We start from the raw sequence: 13734 nt of genomic DNA, 5'->3' as shown, positions 1-13734 counted from the left end.
AGGCTTTTGTTCCTAGAGCTACAGAAGGTTCATGTTACCTCTTTGTAAATGTTTTTCTGCCTCTAGGCTGTGAACAACTTCAAAAATGGAACTGGTTACGCACAGAGGCTCTGTCAGCAGAGGCAGCAGCAGCAGCAGGCACCAGCACCTCCACCAGCACTCGTGGCTCTTACCCGTCCTGCTGCGCTGGTGGCTGCCACGGGACGTGCTCAATCTTCCCCCCTGTCAATCCGTGGTATGTGGGAAGAGAAGGTAAGTTTTCTTTCGCCTTATGCAGTGATTCTGGTGTTTTAGTAGAGGAAAGCGAATGAAGGAGGAGCATGGTGGCGAGCACTTCTTGTTCTCAACTTAGGCACATGTACCCGTGGGTGGTGACTCAGCCACCTCCTTGGGCAGCCTGTTCGAATGCTTGACAAGCCTTTCAGTGGAGAAATGTTCCCCAATAGCTGATGTAAACCTCCCCTGGTGCAACTTGAGGCCGTTGCTTCTCCTCCTATCGCTTGTTACTTGGGAAAAGAGACCAACACCCACCTTGCTCCAAGGTCCTTTCAGGGAGTTGTAGAGAGTGAGGAGGTCTCCCCGCAGCCTCCTCTTCCCCAGGCTAAACACCCCCAGTTCCCTCAGCCGCTCCTCACAGGACTTGTTCTGTAGAGCCTTCACCACCTTCGTTGCTCTTGTCTGGACGCACTCCAGCCCCTCAGTGTCTGTCTTGTAGTGAGGGGCCCAAAACTGAACACGGTATTCGAGGTGCGGCCTCACCAGAGCCGAGGACAGGGGGACCGTCGCTCCCCTGGTCCTGCTGCGATTTGTGACACAGCAGGGTGCCTTTGGCCTCCCTTGTCTAGGGAGGAGTTTGACAGAGCACAACGAGACTTAAAGAAGGAAGAGTGGGGGGTTGACTCAATGAAGTTGGGCTGTTTTTCATGCCTGTGTTTCGATGGCCTGTCGGACGGCAGTTACACTTGAGTGCATCTGACATCAGCAAAACTGACAGAGTGTTTGCTCCAATAGACTTTCTCGGTGCGGATGGTGAACATGCAAAACTAAACCAAGACGAATGTCATCCTGGAACTTCCCCTAAGACTTGCAGGAATTCTAAACTGGTTTTGCTTAAATAGCACGTCCACCTTTGCATCTGCAAGCAGTATGCATTTCCTCCTATTGGCCATGTTGTTTCTTGGTGTCTCTTTTGCAATAAAGGTCAAGCTATAATTGTATAGTAAAGGTCAAACTTATTTTAACAGGGAAAAGAAGAAGTCCAGACTTGATGAGTTTACAGATGATTCTGCTCAGGAACAGATGGAATCTAAAAAGACTCCAAAGGAGCGCAGGCGTTTGTTTTCCAGGTAACTGCTTTACATGTCTGTAACGGAGACGCTGGCTGTCTAGAGGAATCGGGAGGATCTGCACTGCCCCTCTCCAGATGGATTGGGTGATTCCAGGGCTTAGGAGGGAGAGGAGTTCCATATGTAGGTTACTAGCTCAACTAGGTCAGAGGTTACAGTTGACTGAGAGTTACAATTTGGCAGCAGTTGCTGAGGAGCAGGTGTCTCTTTTACTAAAGCTTCTCTGCAGTGACACCCTTCACGTGAAAGCAGCTTTGACATAAGCATATGGAGAGTCAAAAACCAAAACAAATTTGGAGGAAAAAAATTGGGAGAGTGACTGTTTAGAATTAACTTCTTTTTTTTTTTTTTTTTTTTTTTTTGTGGGTTTTTTTGGGGTCCAAGGTTCCCTTCCTCTAGAAGTTCATGTACGTACTGCGAGGGAAGATCACATTCTTCCCGCCCCTGCTCCTGACTCAGGGATTTTCTCTAATTAGTACTTTGCCTGTGCTGTTGAATTCTAACTCACTTGAGTTTATATTGAGTTTACTTGTAGTAATACAAGTCACCTTTTTTTTACATTTAATGAAAATATTAAGACATGATTTCAAAGAATAACCAACATAGGGTAGAGGGAAACCTGGCTTGGTGTGTCTTTAATTAGGTGTGTTGCATATTACAAGCCATGTCAGGTCACTGGAAATGAACTTGGTTGGTCAATACAGCAGACAGCTCACTTCTATGTTTTCTTTCTCATACTGTATGCCTCAGAAAGCTCAAGAAATGAAAGATAAGAAAAAATCAGGAAAGGTTCAAAGAGGCAATGGTTATTAAAGACATACACCTTAAGAAAATACGCCACAGGTTAGTTGCAGGAGTTTTTGGCGAAGAAATAGCAGCAGGTTGCTGACAAACTCGTGATGCAGCAAGTAGATTCCCTCTCCATGTTTTAAGGTTTCTTGGTCCTTGAAATGAGACCTGAGAGGACTCTGTGGGTTTTTTCCTCCTCCAGCTCCAAAGTAAGCTCTTTATCACTTCATCATAACGTCGCTGCCATGCAGCTTTGCAGAATGAAGGATTAAAGGGGAACAGTGAAGGAGGGTGCTTTTTTGGGGGCGGTGGGTGGTGGGCAGAGGGTTGGTGCTGAAGAGAAGAGCTTCTTTTTTCTTCTCTAGCAGTCTTGTCCCCTTGGAACCACCGACTCCCCCCCAAGCCCCCCAAAATCGCTGGGTACCCCCAGAAACCCCTTGAGGCTGCCCAAAATAGTGGGGACCCCTCAAGCTCCCCCTAGGACCCCCAAAATCCCCAAGGCTCCCCAATATCAGTGGGACTCCCCTCAACCCCCTGGGACCCCTAATCCCCTCTGAGACCACCAAAATCTCCCCAGGACCCCCCCAAAATTGGGCGGACTCCGCCTTAACCCCCCAGAGACCCTGAGTTCCCCATTTGGGATCCCCTCCATCCCTACTGTCCCCTGCAGGGGTCTGGGGGAGGTCCCAGTGATGTCACCCCTCCTCCTACACCCCCATTTCCCCCACTGGGACCCCCAAACCCCTCCTCCACATCCCTGCTTTCCCCTGCAGGAGCTTTGGGGGGTCCCAGCACTGTCACCCCCCCACACCCCCCAGTGGCCCCACAGACTGTGTCCCTGCTGTCCCCACCATCCCCTGCAGGGTTTTTGTGGGGGGAGTCCCACCGATGCCACACCCCTATCCCTGCACCCCCAAGCTCTCGAGGACACCTGGGAAGGGGGTGTGTCCCAGTGACCCCCACAACCACTCCCCTCAGATTTGGGGAGCCTGTTGTCACCCGTGTGTCCCCCCCCACCCCTCAGGAAGGAGACAACACCAGGCTGACAAGGAAAGCCACCAACAGCCTCCACTTGTCCATCCATGCCATCGACCAGGATGGGGGACACAGGGACACCCCGGGGAGCCATGGGGACACCCCCCACACACCCCCCAGGGTCTCCTGGAGGTCCCCAAATCATCACCCTGGGCATGGGAGGGGACATAGGGACACCAAGGTGGCTGTTGGGGACATTCCCATCCATGAGATGTCCCCCACGTTGGTCTAGAATGCTCATGACACAACTCCAGTTTCTGTACAAGGTGCATAAGCTGATCTCCTGTGTACTTGAGATCTGAGGAGGTGGCGAGTGGGCTTAAATTTAGATGTTTCAAGGAGCTGTGTGTTTAGATAGACCTGTATTTCATGTTTCTTGGATCAGGGTGTGTGCATTGTTCCAGTTTGCCACAGGGACTGCTTCAGGTGAAGAGGCAGAGCACTTGATAGGGAAGATATTTAAAATACCCGAAGCCTAACTTGCTCACTGTTTAACAGTGACTGGTTTAATTGTTCCTGGCTGTCGAAAGAAACCTGGCTGTCGGAATCCTCTAGAAAGGCCTTATTAAAAAGGGTTGACAATAGTCTATAAACTGTGACAAAGCTGTTGAGGGCACCAGTTACCTGGAGGGATACTGAATGTTATGTGTAATCTATAAACATACTACAAAGCGAGGAATCCAAACTTGTAAGCTATTGATCCAGCCTAGCATAAAACAGATCTGTGCCTGTTACTAGGAACTTCTGTCCTTCAACTTTTTTCTTAGAGTTACCGATGAAATGCTACATCTAGTGCCAAGTGAAGAGAACTTCTGGCTCACGCTCCGTGCGATTAAACTGTGGGCAAAACATGAGTAAGGTGATTGTTTGTAATCTTTAAGCTTTTCAGAGGCACCTCATGCTGAAAAGATAAGACCATTAGAAGTACTTCAGCTTTGGATAGCCATTTCAGTGACAGTTTTCAAACAAAACCTGTTTTTTAGTTTAGATTCAAGGTCTGTCCATGGGGTAGAGTGGGTGTGTTTTTTAATGGGGGTAGAGTGGGGAGAAGAGGGGAGTGCCTGCAAGAAAGGTGCTTTACTGCTTATCAGGAACCTGACTACAGATGGTGAAAAAGCCAAGCTAAGTATAAAAGTTTGATCCATGAGGAATAAGAAAGTATTGTTTGTGCCTGTGGCTAGAGCAAGTGCTAGAAGAATGGCAGAATTTTTTTCTTAAGGGAAGTTGGAGTGAAGCAGTAGCTGTAGGCAAATTTCAGAGTAGCGGTATTTTGGGAAGTGGTGTGGTAATGATCCTTTTTCTCATCACTGTTAAGGACCAACAGTTTTGGCCTCCTTGCACTGTAATAACAACTGACTTTGAGGCTGAAGTGTACTGAGTATTCTATAGATTGTGAAGTTGATGCTGGAAATTTGAAGGAATATCCTTGGGTATTGAAAGACTGCAGGCTAACTCCAGTGTATCCGCTCTAGGACATGGCATTTACTCCAACCTGCTGGGATTTCTTGGTGGGGTTTCCTGGGCAACGCTGGCAGCAAGCACATGTCCGCTCTATCCAAATGCTTTGGCTTCTGCTCTTGTGAACAAGTTCTTCTTTTTCAAAATGATAAGAGCTATTGATTATTTTAATTTGCAGAAAGAAGTAACACTTCTAGAGGTAGTTCTTTATATAAGATTTACATTGACAACATTCAGTCCTACCCTGAATTACATGGCAGAGTTTTAGATGGGCAGTTACTGGCTTTTCTTGTGTAGGGAATGGCCAAATCCTGCACTGCTGACACAACCCAAAGACAGCAATCTTAATATACCACTATAGGACCGTAGGGTGTGTAACCATTGAATTCAGAAGCCTTTAAACTTTCTTCTAACCTAAACTGATGCTAAGCACAATTGTTTGAACATCCCAGGTGAACCCCTCAGACCAGTACCATGTAATGGGGATCCTCGCCCCAGGCTCTCCACAGCAGAACTCTGCACACAAGGGATCTGCATCAATGCCAGTGGTAATGGTAGAGGAGTTCAAACATGGTAAAGTCCTTCCCGTGCTTGTTAACTGGTTAAAAAGTGTAATTCTTGCTATATGAAACCACATTATCTGAGTTGGTACCTAAGCAGAATTCACAAGTGAAACGATCCTGTCAGCATAGCGCTTTTTGCCATCAAAATACTTGATCAGCAACTGTTCAGTGTTTCAAACAAGAAGACATCAGAGCAATTAAAAAGTGAAGAGGGAACATGTATCTTGAAAGTCAATGCCCGCAGAGGCAGTTAATTTGGAGGAAGGAGAGACTGGAAGAGATCTCCAGGCCTATCAAAAGGTGACTGAGCTCCATAGTGAGCAGTCAGGGGTTGGCTGGTTGCTTCCTCCTTTATTTCCCTTGGAAGGCTCTTGCAGAACCCAAATCTTCTAAGCATTAAGAAGTTTTCTTCCAGTTTGCAACTTAAAGTTACTCAGGGCCAGGCAGTACACATTTTTTCAGGTGCCCACACCCTTCAGTCTCAGTAAGTGTTCTCCCTAAGTGTTGTTTCCCTCTTCTGCATTTACAGCAGTCACCCCACTCTTCTCCCACTTGCTTTTCTGGCCCAAGCAAATCCCGCACTGCTGACGTCAGCACGCATGTCCATCTCCCACGTCCCAGCGATCCCCGCAGCTCTCCTCGCCAGTTCTTCCAGGGACAGTTCATCTTTCCGGTACGTGAAGGACCAGCAGGGCCACCACGTCAGACGAGCTGTGCTCTCGTCAGTGGCATTAACTCTCCTCTGCAGTTCCTGAAAACACTGTGCCTGACACACGGCAGTGCAGCGCTGTCTTATGCCCCCATCACGCTGCTGGCTCCCAGATGCTCTCTTGTGCTTCCCTTGAGCTCCCTGTAGGTCTTCTTCCCCCTCCTCAGTTTTGGCCAGCCAAAGAACATCCAACATATGACTCTCAAATTCTTCCCACTCTTCTAAATAACTTTGTGGGGGTCTCATCCTTCAGATCAGTAGCTTATCATAACAGGAGAAGGATAGCACTGTTTTTCCCCAGGTAAGCAAATACTTCAACTGTTTGTTTAAATATAAAAATTAAGAGGAAGGAAAAAATAACGGCCAAGTGGAAAGTGAAAGTTTAGTTTGGTGCTGAAACAGCTTGAATACTTCTGCTGCAGCTGTAGCAGGGGGCTGGCACTTAAATGTCTGATGAGGATAAAAGCAAAAATCCTTCCGCTAAGGTTTCAAATTACGAAATAACTTCATCTAAGGGAAGACACAATGCATATATGTAAATATTGCGGTATGTTCATAGTGCCTTCTCAGCACAATGCTTCTCTTACGGCACGAAGAAATTCCTGGTGTGAAAAGTTAAGAATTTTAAGTGTTATTTTGAAGCAATTTACAGTTAAATCAGCAGCAGTGAGAAAACAGTCAAGAATTTGGCTTGCAGAATGGGAGATGATTCGTGACTTTCCCCACAGCTTTTACTGTGAATGACGTTTACAGCTCCCTCACTGTGTGGGAGTGCCAGACTTTGTCAGGGTCGGTCTGGTCAGGACCTCAGCAGGCTCCTTGTCCATCACTGCGATTGTTCAGTCAGCAAAGACAGAATAAAGGCCGGGCAGCACTGCCGCCATTGACCGAGTGAAGCCCTGCCCCCATCCGGCTCCTAGCAACCTGGGCAGCAACACTGCTGCTATTGGCTGAACGAAGCCCCGCCCCCACCCAGTTTCCTAGCAACCAGGGCACCACCCCAATCTGTCTCCTAGCAACCTGGGCAGCAGCACTGCTGCTATTGGCTGAGCGAAGCCCCGCCCCTGCCCGGTTTCCTAGCAACCAGGGCAGCACTGCTGCCATTGGCTGAGCGAAGCCCCGCCCCCGCTGTGTCCTAGTAACGCCCGGGATGCTACCAGCAGTGCCAGGGCAGCGGCAATCATTTGAGGAGGAGGAGGTGACTAGTGAGGAGGTGGTGTGTAGTGAGGAGGAGGAGGAGACGAGTAGTGAGGAGGAGGAGGAGGCGAATAGTGAGGAGGAGGAGGCGATCAGTGAGGAGGAGGAGGAGGTGATCCGTAAGGAGGAGGAGGAGGCGATCAGCCAGGAGGAGGAGGAGGCGATCAGGGAGGAGGAGGAGACGGCGAGCAGCATCAGGACCCAGCGACCCGGCTGCTGTGGTGAGTGGGGCCGGGGGGGAGCTCCGGGGGGCCCGGGGATGGGCTTGGGGGCTCCGGGCAGGGTGCTCAGGGGGGCTCCAGAGGGCCCAGGATTGCTCCCGGAGGACTCCGGAGGGCCCAGGGCCGGTCTGGGTGGGCTCTGGGGGCTGGCAGGGGCTCAAGGGGAGGCTTCAGAGGGCCCAGGGCCGGTCCGGGCAGGCTCCGGGGAGCGGGGTGGGGTCCGGGGGCCGGTCTGGTCGCTGTCCCTCCCACGCGGTCCCGGGGGGTGGCGGCAGGGGGTACATGGGGGACGCGGTGCAGTCGGGGTCACGCCTTGCACGTGAACTGGGTGAACTGGGTGGCCGTGCTTGTTTCACGGCCCCCAGCCTTTCAATTCTGTAAGAATAAGGACGCAGAATTGAGCACGGCAAATAGCTGGAAGCCCTGAAGGTGTTTCCCGGTGCTTGGCGCAGGCAGAGCGGTGGTTCTGGGTAAAGGGTTTGGCCGGGGGGAGCCGTCGGGTGCAGGTCGGCACCTTGAACCCGGCAACTCTGCGCATCCCGGGCCCCTGCGCCGCGGTGACGACGTGCGCTGGGAGCGGGGCCGATGGCCTCAGGCCTTCCCCTTGTTGTTGTCCGGCTTCAGAGCTGCAGGTTGTGAGTTTCAGAGCAGCCAAACAGTGAGGTTAGACAAAGGTTCAACAGTCAGGTGAGACAAAGAGTAAAGGAAGTAGTGTGAAGCTTTTGAAACAAAACCCAGGTGAATGTGAGCGGTGCGTCCGTGGGACAAGGTGAGCGGTGGTCTCACTGAAGTCAGATGGCCAGGGCTGAAAGGGTCCTGCAGATTTTTCAGCAAAGATACGAGGTGATTTGGAGAGACTGTAGCCTCTCCCTCCCGTAGTTATCACCTCAGTAAAACGGTTCGTGTGCTTAAGGATTTGGTGGGCTTGGAAGAGACCAATTAATTATTGTTGGGCTCCAAAGCCCCATCAAAATGTCGCCTGCTTACTCGGGTCAGTTTTGTTCAGTAGTTGTGTCCCGGCATGGTTTCTGACAAGCACAGCAGTAGTAGCTGAGGTTAATAACTGTGGAAGCCAGAGCTGTTCCTCGAGGTGAAGTCCCTGAGGCGCAGCGCGGGGCGGCGGGTGGCCCAGCCGTGGGCAGTGGCTCCCCCTCGGAGCAGGAGGGTCAATGTACACGTGTCAGAGCCCTGGCTCCTCACAGAGCACCAGCCTCCTTTTGCGGAGACGGGGGATTGTTTTCCTGGCTTTTCATCTTCTGAATAGATGGCCCTCGGGGAGAGAGGAACCCACTGGCCGTATTCGCTTGGCGTAAGCTTGGAAGCACCAAACAAAATAAACATTTTTGCTGAAGAGTGTCATAAAGGCAGCAGTTACCTTCTGGATGCCTGTACTGGCACGCAGATGGCAAAATCCCGTTCTCTGTGATGGACTTGCACCATCTTTTGAGTCCTAGGCCCACATGGGCCTGTTAGGCCATTCCCGGCTGGGACTCACAAAGTCCTTACCGTCAGAACATAATGAACATATCAGAACATAGTGTTTTGATGTTTAGGTTTTATAATCTGTTTTCACTGCTTTTGGTTGGGTACAAGTGCTTTGTTCTAAGTTCTCATCACCTTTATTTCTTCTTCTAGAACTCAAACCGAGCCAGTAAGTGGAACATCAGCCATGCCGTGCGTGCATTATAAGTTCTCTTCCCTGCTGCACTACGACACGGTCACCTTCAGCGGCCTCAACATCACCCTGGGCGACCTCAAGCGTCAGATCATGGGCCGCCAGAAGCTGAAGGTGGCCAACTGCGAGCTGCAGATAATGAACGCCCAGACCAGAGAAGGTGCGTGGGGGCGGTAGGCACGGGGCCTCGGGCACTGCCCGGCTGGCGGCGGCCGTGGCCTGTGGGAGCCACACTCTGCTCTCTGTGGCTTGTTCCCACGTGGCGTGAGTCAGCTTGGGGCCCGTCCCGCCGGCGTGCGGGGAACCGGGAGGGCAAGCGGCGCCAGCGATTCAGTGGTGTGGGAAGGGACAGTGCGATTCGGCCACCATCGGTAGCTGTGGCTTGTGTGGGGACCTCACAGAGCCGTTCCGATCTGTTGTTAGACACGGAGCTGGGCGTAGAAGACTACGTGGTCGATGTGCAACGTCTAGTGCTTGCAAAAGCCCAGTAGCCACTTACTGGCCATCACTGGCAGTAAAACAAGTTTTGTGCGAGAAGGGAGTAGGAATCAACAATGGTGTTGGCTCCAGCTTTGTTGAACATTTCTGTTGGAGCTCTGCTTGGACAAGCGTGAAAAGTAGCCCTGTTGAGCGTGATGTCGCTGCTCAATCTGCAGATGTGGAGTCGTGGCGAGGCAGAGTGACACTGGTAGTTGCCAGGGCCCCGCAGCTACATGGGATGTTGCTGCCTGCGGGGAACAGGCTCCTGCTGGCAGATGCCAGTTTTGTCTGAGAGCTCTTAGACTAAGCTGGCAGCTGTTAAATTCAAAGCGAGCAAACAGAAATTTCCGGGGACTTCAGGAATAATGCTCCAGCTTTAGTCCTTTCCTTTTTAAAAACAAAACAGTTAACTTTTAAGTCTACATTGTTTGACTTCACCAGATTTCATCATTGACACAGATTTCATCACCAAAATGAACGTGAAGGAAAAATGAATGTATGAAAGCCAACAGGTGTCAGGTCCCTTCACAGAACTACCTCGGCAGCATACTCCGCTGTTTGTAAACCCTCTTCCACAAATTCTCTGCCTCAGTGACCCAGCTGGTGGGATACTTCAAGTCCCACATACAAATATGTGCCGTGATAAGTGTCCTGTGCAAATAAAGCCTTTACTTCACCAGGTTATTGTCACTCTTCAGTTTTCAGTTGATCCATTTAAATGTGTACTGATTGACTTTTAAGGGGAATTCATTTTTCTATCAGTCTGGTATTAGATGGCTGGAGGCACTCCCTGTGCACTTCACAAGCAGATTGAAAACAAGCATCCCTCTCTCTATCTATATATATCTGCATGCAAGGACAGTCTGTTCAGAAGGCAGATGTCAATGCTTCTCTTCTAATGGTCAATGAATTGTCATAAAATACAAAAAGAGGACCCATTCCTCTTTTTGCATCATACACCTGTTGTGCATGTTCCAGCTGACCTCTGCAGGCTTGCAGAATTGGCGAATAAGTGCACTGGTTGCTGTCCTCATATACACAGCCTCCCTCGAGGAGAGGTGCTGCCACCTGCAATCTTCTGCAGACCTACCACAACCCTCAGCTGGGCACAGGCGTAGCAAACTCCTGCCTTTTTGTGGAGCCACTTTTACTTATCCTGTGCCTCTGAAATCTCAGTCCAGTGGTTTGTGATCTGGACCAGAAAGAACACTCTGCATGACTCCGTTCAGCAGGTGGAAACAGCTGCTTTGGGCTTCCAGAGCTGCCGCTGCCATCATCTCCCCATTGCTTGTCAGCCTCAGTGCTGTTTGAGCTCCTCCGACATCAAAAAGTCCCGTCTCAGGCCTTTCCTGACAGGTGGCTGTGTAATGGTGAGATTCCCCATTTGAGCAGAGCTCTAGGCGTTGGTTTCAGGGTATGACTTCTGTAAAAGCTTTGGGTTTTGTCATTAGTACTTTCACAGCAACTTTGGCTTTCGGGCCATTGTTCTGATTCTGCCTCCAAAGGTAAGGGCTTTTAATAGGTAAAACTGTAGGCAGATTACAGGGCATGGCTGCTGATGGTGCTTTAAAACGTTTAGTCATATCCAGCTTGCGTAAGTACAATATATAAACCATTCTCATGGAGACGTCTTTACATTTGAGGCTCACTCATGGAGAGATCTTTACATTTGAGGCTTACTCAGTCAAAGTGCCTCAGGTAGCTCCTCCTCTTCAAAAGACGAACACGGTGTAAGCCAAGGCAAAGCATGGAGACCTTCAGGCACACACTGGTTTCAAAAGGCTTTTCAGAAGACTTGTCTTCATAATTAATTTCATTTGAGTCTCTCTGCTCTGCAAAAAGTGAATGGAAAGAATTCACGTCCCTTTGGCTTATTCAAACTAGATGATTAGCTTAAGAGAGGAGATACCACTTTAGTTGGAGCCAGTTCTGCCCTCCGTGTGAAAGCAAGCTCAAAAAACCCCTCAGGTTTCTGTGATCCAAATTCTAGCACTGCCAGTTCCGTTTGCATTCGCATGTACAGCACTGAGCAGCTGACAGTGTGGCTGTCGATGGATGAAACCCCGAGAAACAGAGAGCTGGCGGCTCTCTTCTGTGTTCTGTCAGTCCCCAGCACTCGCAGCACAGGGGAATCGTTTTTAGTGAACAGCTCGGAAAGCAGCGGCGCAGAGTTTTCATGCTTTAGCCGAGCGCCTGCTTTGTTTCAGGGCAAGCTGGTCAGACTTTAGACTCTGGTTTATGCAGGTGAGACTTTGCTGTGGTTTGTTTCTCTCCAAAGATCTCTCGGGTTTGTAGCCTAACAGAAGCAAAAGCAACTTGAGCTAGGTCAGGAAAGAACCTCATGCATGAGCAGACTCTCTTTTAGTGACCTTTGAGACCATTTTGCTGCTGGCATCCAAGCTGTTTGAAAAGAATGGAAAAGGTTTTGCTGCTGGTGTTTGATTCTCAAACCTGAAGACTTCTTGAAAGGTTCTGTTAGTGTGTTGAGATGACAGAAGTGTCATGTTACATATAAAATTTTGCTTTTATGTCTGTGAAGGGGTTCTCTCAGGTGCTATGTAATTGCATATTAATATACATTCTTACGAACTGACTGATGTTTTCTTCGGTATTGGTGTTGTTTTCAGAATACACAGATGATAACACCCTGATTCCTAGGAACTCCTCGGTGATTGTTAGAAGAGTCCCTGTTAGAGGAGTTAAAACTACCAGCAAAACACGAGTTATGTAAGTACCCATAAAGCATTGTAGTCTGTGAGGGGTTGCAGTGTGTTAACTTTTTTTATGGAGATTAGTTTACAGAGGCATTCGGAGTGTATCTTTCTTCTTTTTACTGCTTTTACAGTAAAGAGAGATACGCGTGTTCCCATCTCAGAAGAGTCTGTCAGTGTTTGACTGTGTCTTGCATTTGGGGGAGGCGGGGTGGGATATGGCAGGTATTCTTATGCCTCAGATCTGGCTTTCTGGCATACTGGCTACAGAGGAAAGACCAAGGGTCGCTATTTGGATGGTTGATTATTTAAGAGCACAAAGCTGTAGCACAGACTTCATCGTTTTGATGCTTACACAGCAGAGTCAAAATATCTGAGGACTTCCTCTGGCACTGTTGTGTTCTAGAGCTGTAAGTCTTACAGTAATTGCTGACAAACTAGAAATGGGATTTTTTTTTTTTTTAAGTTGCACTGAATGTGCCAAGAGAGAACAGTTTATGTATACAAATACATTTCCACATTCACTAGACTATCAGAACATAATGCCTTGATGTTTAGGTTTTATAATCTGTTTTCACTGCTTTTGGTTGGGTACAAGTGCTTTGTTCTAAGTTCTCATCACCTTTATTTCTTCCTCTAGAACTCGAACCGAGCCAGCAAGTGGAACACCAAAAGCGGTATGTAAAAACACAATCTCACACTTTTTTCCTACACATTGTACTTAATTCTAAACAACGCAGCATCGTATTAATCTCCCAAACATTAACTTAATCTGTTCTGCAGTAAGACATAGTACATGTTGTAGAGACCATGTATTTGATTCACAGCACAGTGAAAACTGAGTAATGCCATCATTTGCACAGTTCTAATGTGAATATTGGTATTTGTGGCTAGTGATGCATTGTGTTTCATATTGAATATGCTGGAATATTTCCTGAATGACTTTGTGTTGTACAGATAATGTAGGATTGGTTTTAGATCAGGTAGGTTCAAGGTTTGCACAATTCAATTGGTGCTGTGTTCTACATCTGTCTGTCTAGAGCTAGTATGTTTGTATAGGCTGTCGTGTGCTCTTTGTTTCTTGCAATTAAAATTGTTTGGAGTGTATTTTTTGCCATTTTCACATTGTATCACTTAGCTTTTGTTTTTAAATACTTTCTTTGCCTAACAGTTTTGGAAGATGTTATCAAAACGCACTGAGAAACCATTGTTGTTCCACTTGGTACTGTTTCTTACTTTTGACTTGGTGGTTCCAACAAATCCCAAAATCAACGTATCCCATACGTTTTGAGGACGGTTCTGTGCAGCTAAGATTCCTTTTCGTGTCCTGAAATACTTGGGTATTTGTTCCTAAAGCTGTATAACTGAAGTGATATTGTTTGGCCTCCTCTGAGTGCTTAAAGGTCTCTAACGGATTGCTGTGAGTTTAAATGTTGTTGCTACCTGACGTGGCATTCCTAAGTTCTGCCTTTGATCTTTCCGTTTTATCCGATGAAACGGTTTAGTTTCATAGTTTGTCTGCAAATGCAAATATCTAAAACCCAGCACAC

At 48.4% G+C, this 13734-nt stretch overlaps 1 protein-coding gene across 1 annotated transcript; it reads left to right on the top strand.

Moving 5' to 3' along the window:
• The first annotated feature begins 8987 nt into the window (after nucleotides 1-8987).
• On the top strand, nucleotides 8988-13038 carry LOC141922376 (E3 ubiquitin-protein ligase RBBP6-like). Its single transcript, XM_074821509.1, has 3 exons — nucleotides 8988-9153; nucleotides 12101-12200; nucleotides 12825-13038. Exons 1-3 carry the CDS (start codon nucleotides 8988-8990, stop codon nucleotides 12907-12909), a joined length of 351 nt encoding a protein of 116 aa, XP_074677610.1. The 3' UTR covers nucleotides 12910-13038.
• Nucleotides 13039-13734: the final 696 nt, after the last annotated feature.

The sequence above is a fragment of the Strix aluco genome, chromosome 4 (genome assembly GCF_031877795.1).
Source record: "Strix aluco isolate bStrAlu1 chromosome 4, bStrAlu1.hap1, whole genome shotgun sequence".
NCBI lineage: Eukaryota > Metazoa > Chordata > Aves > Strigiformes > Strigidae > Strix > Strix aluco.
This window is presented reverse-complemented; position numbering and strand designations above follow the sequence as displayed.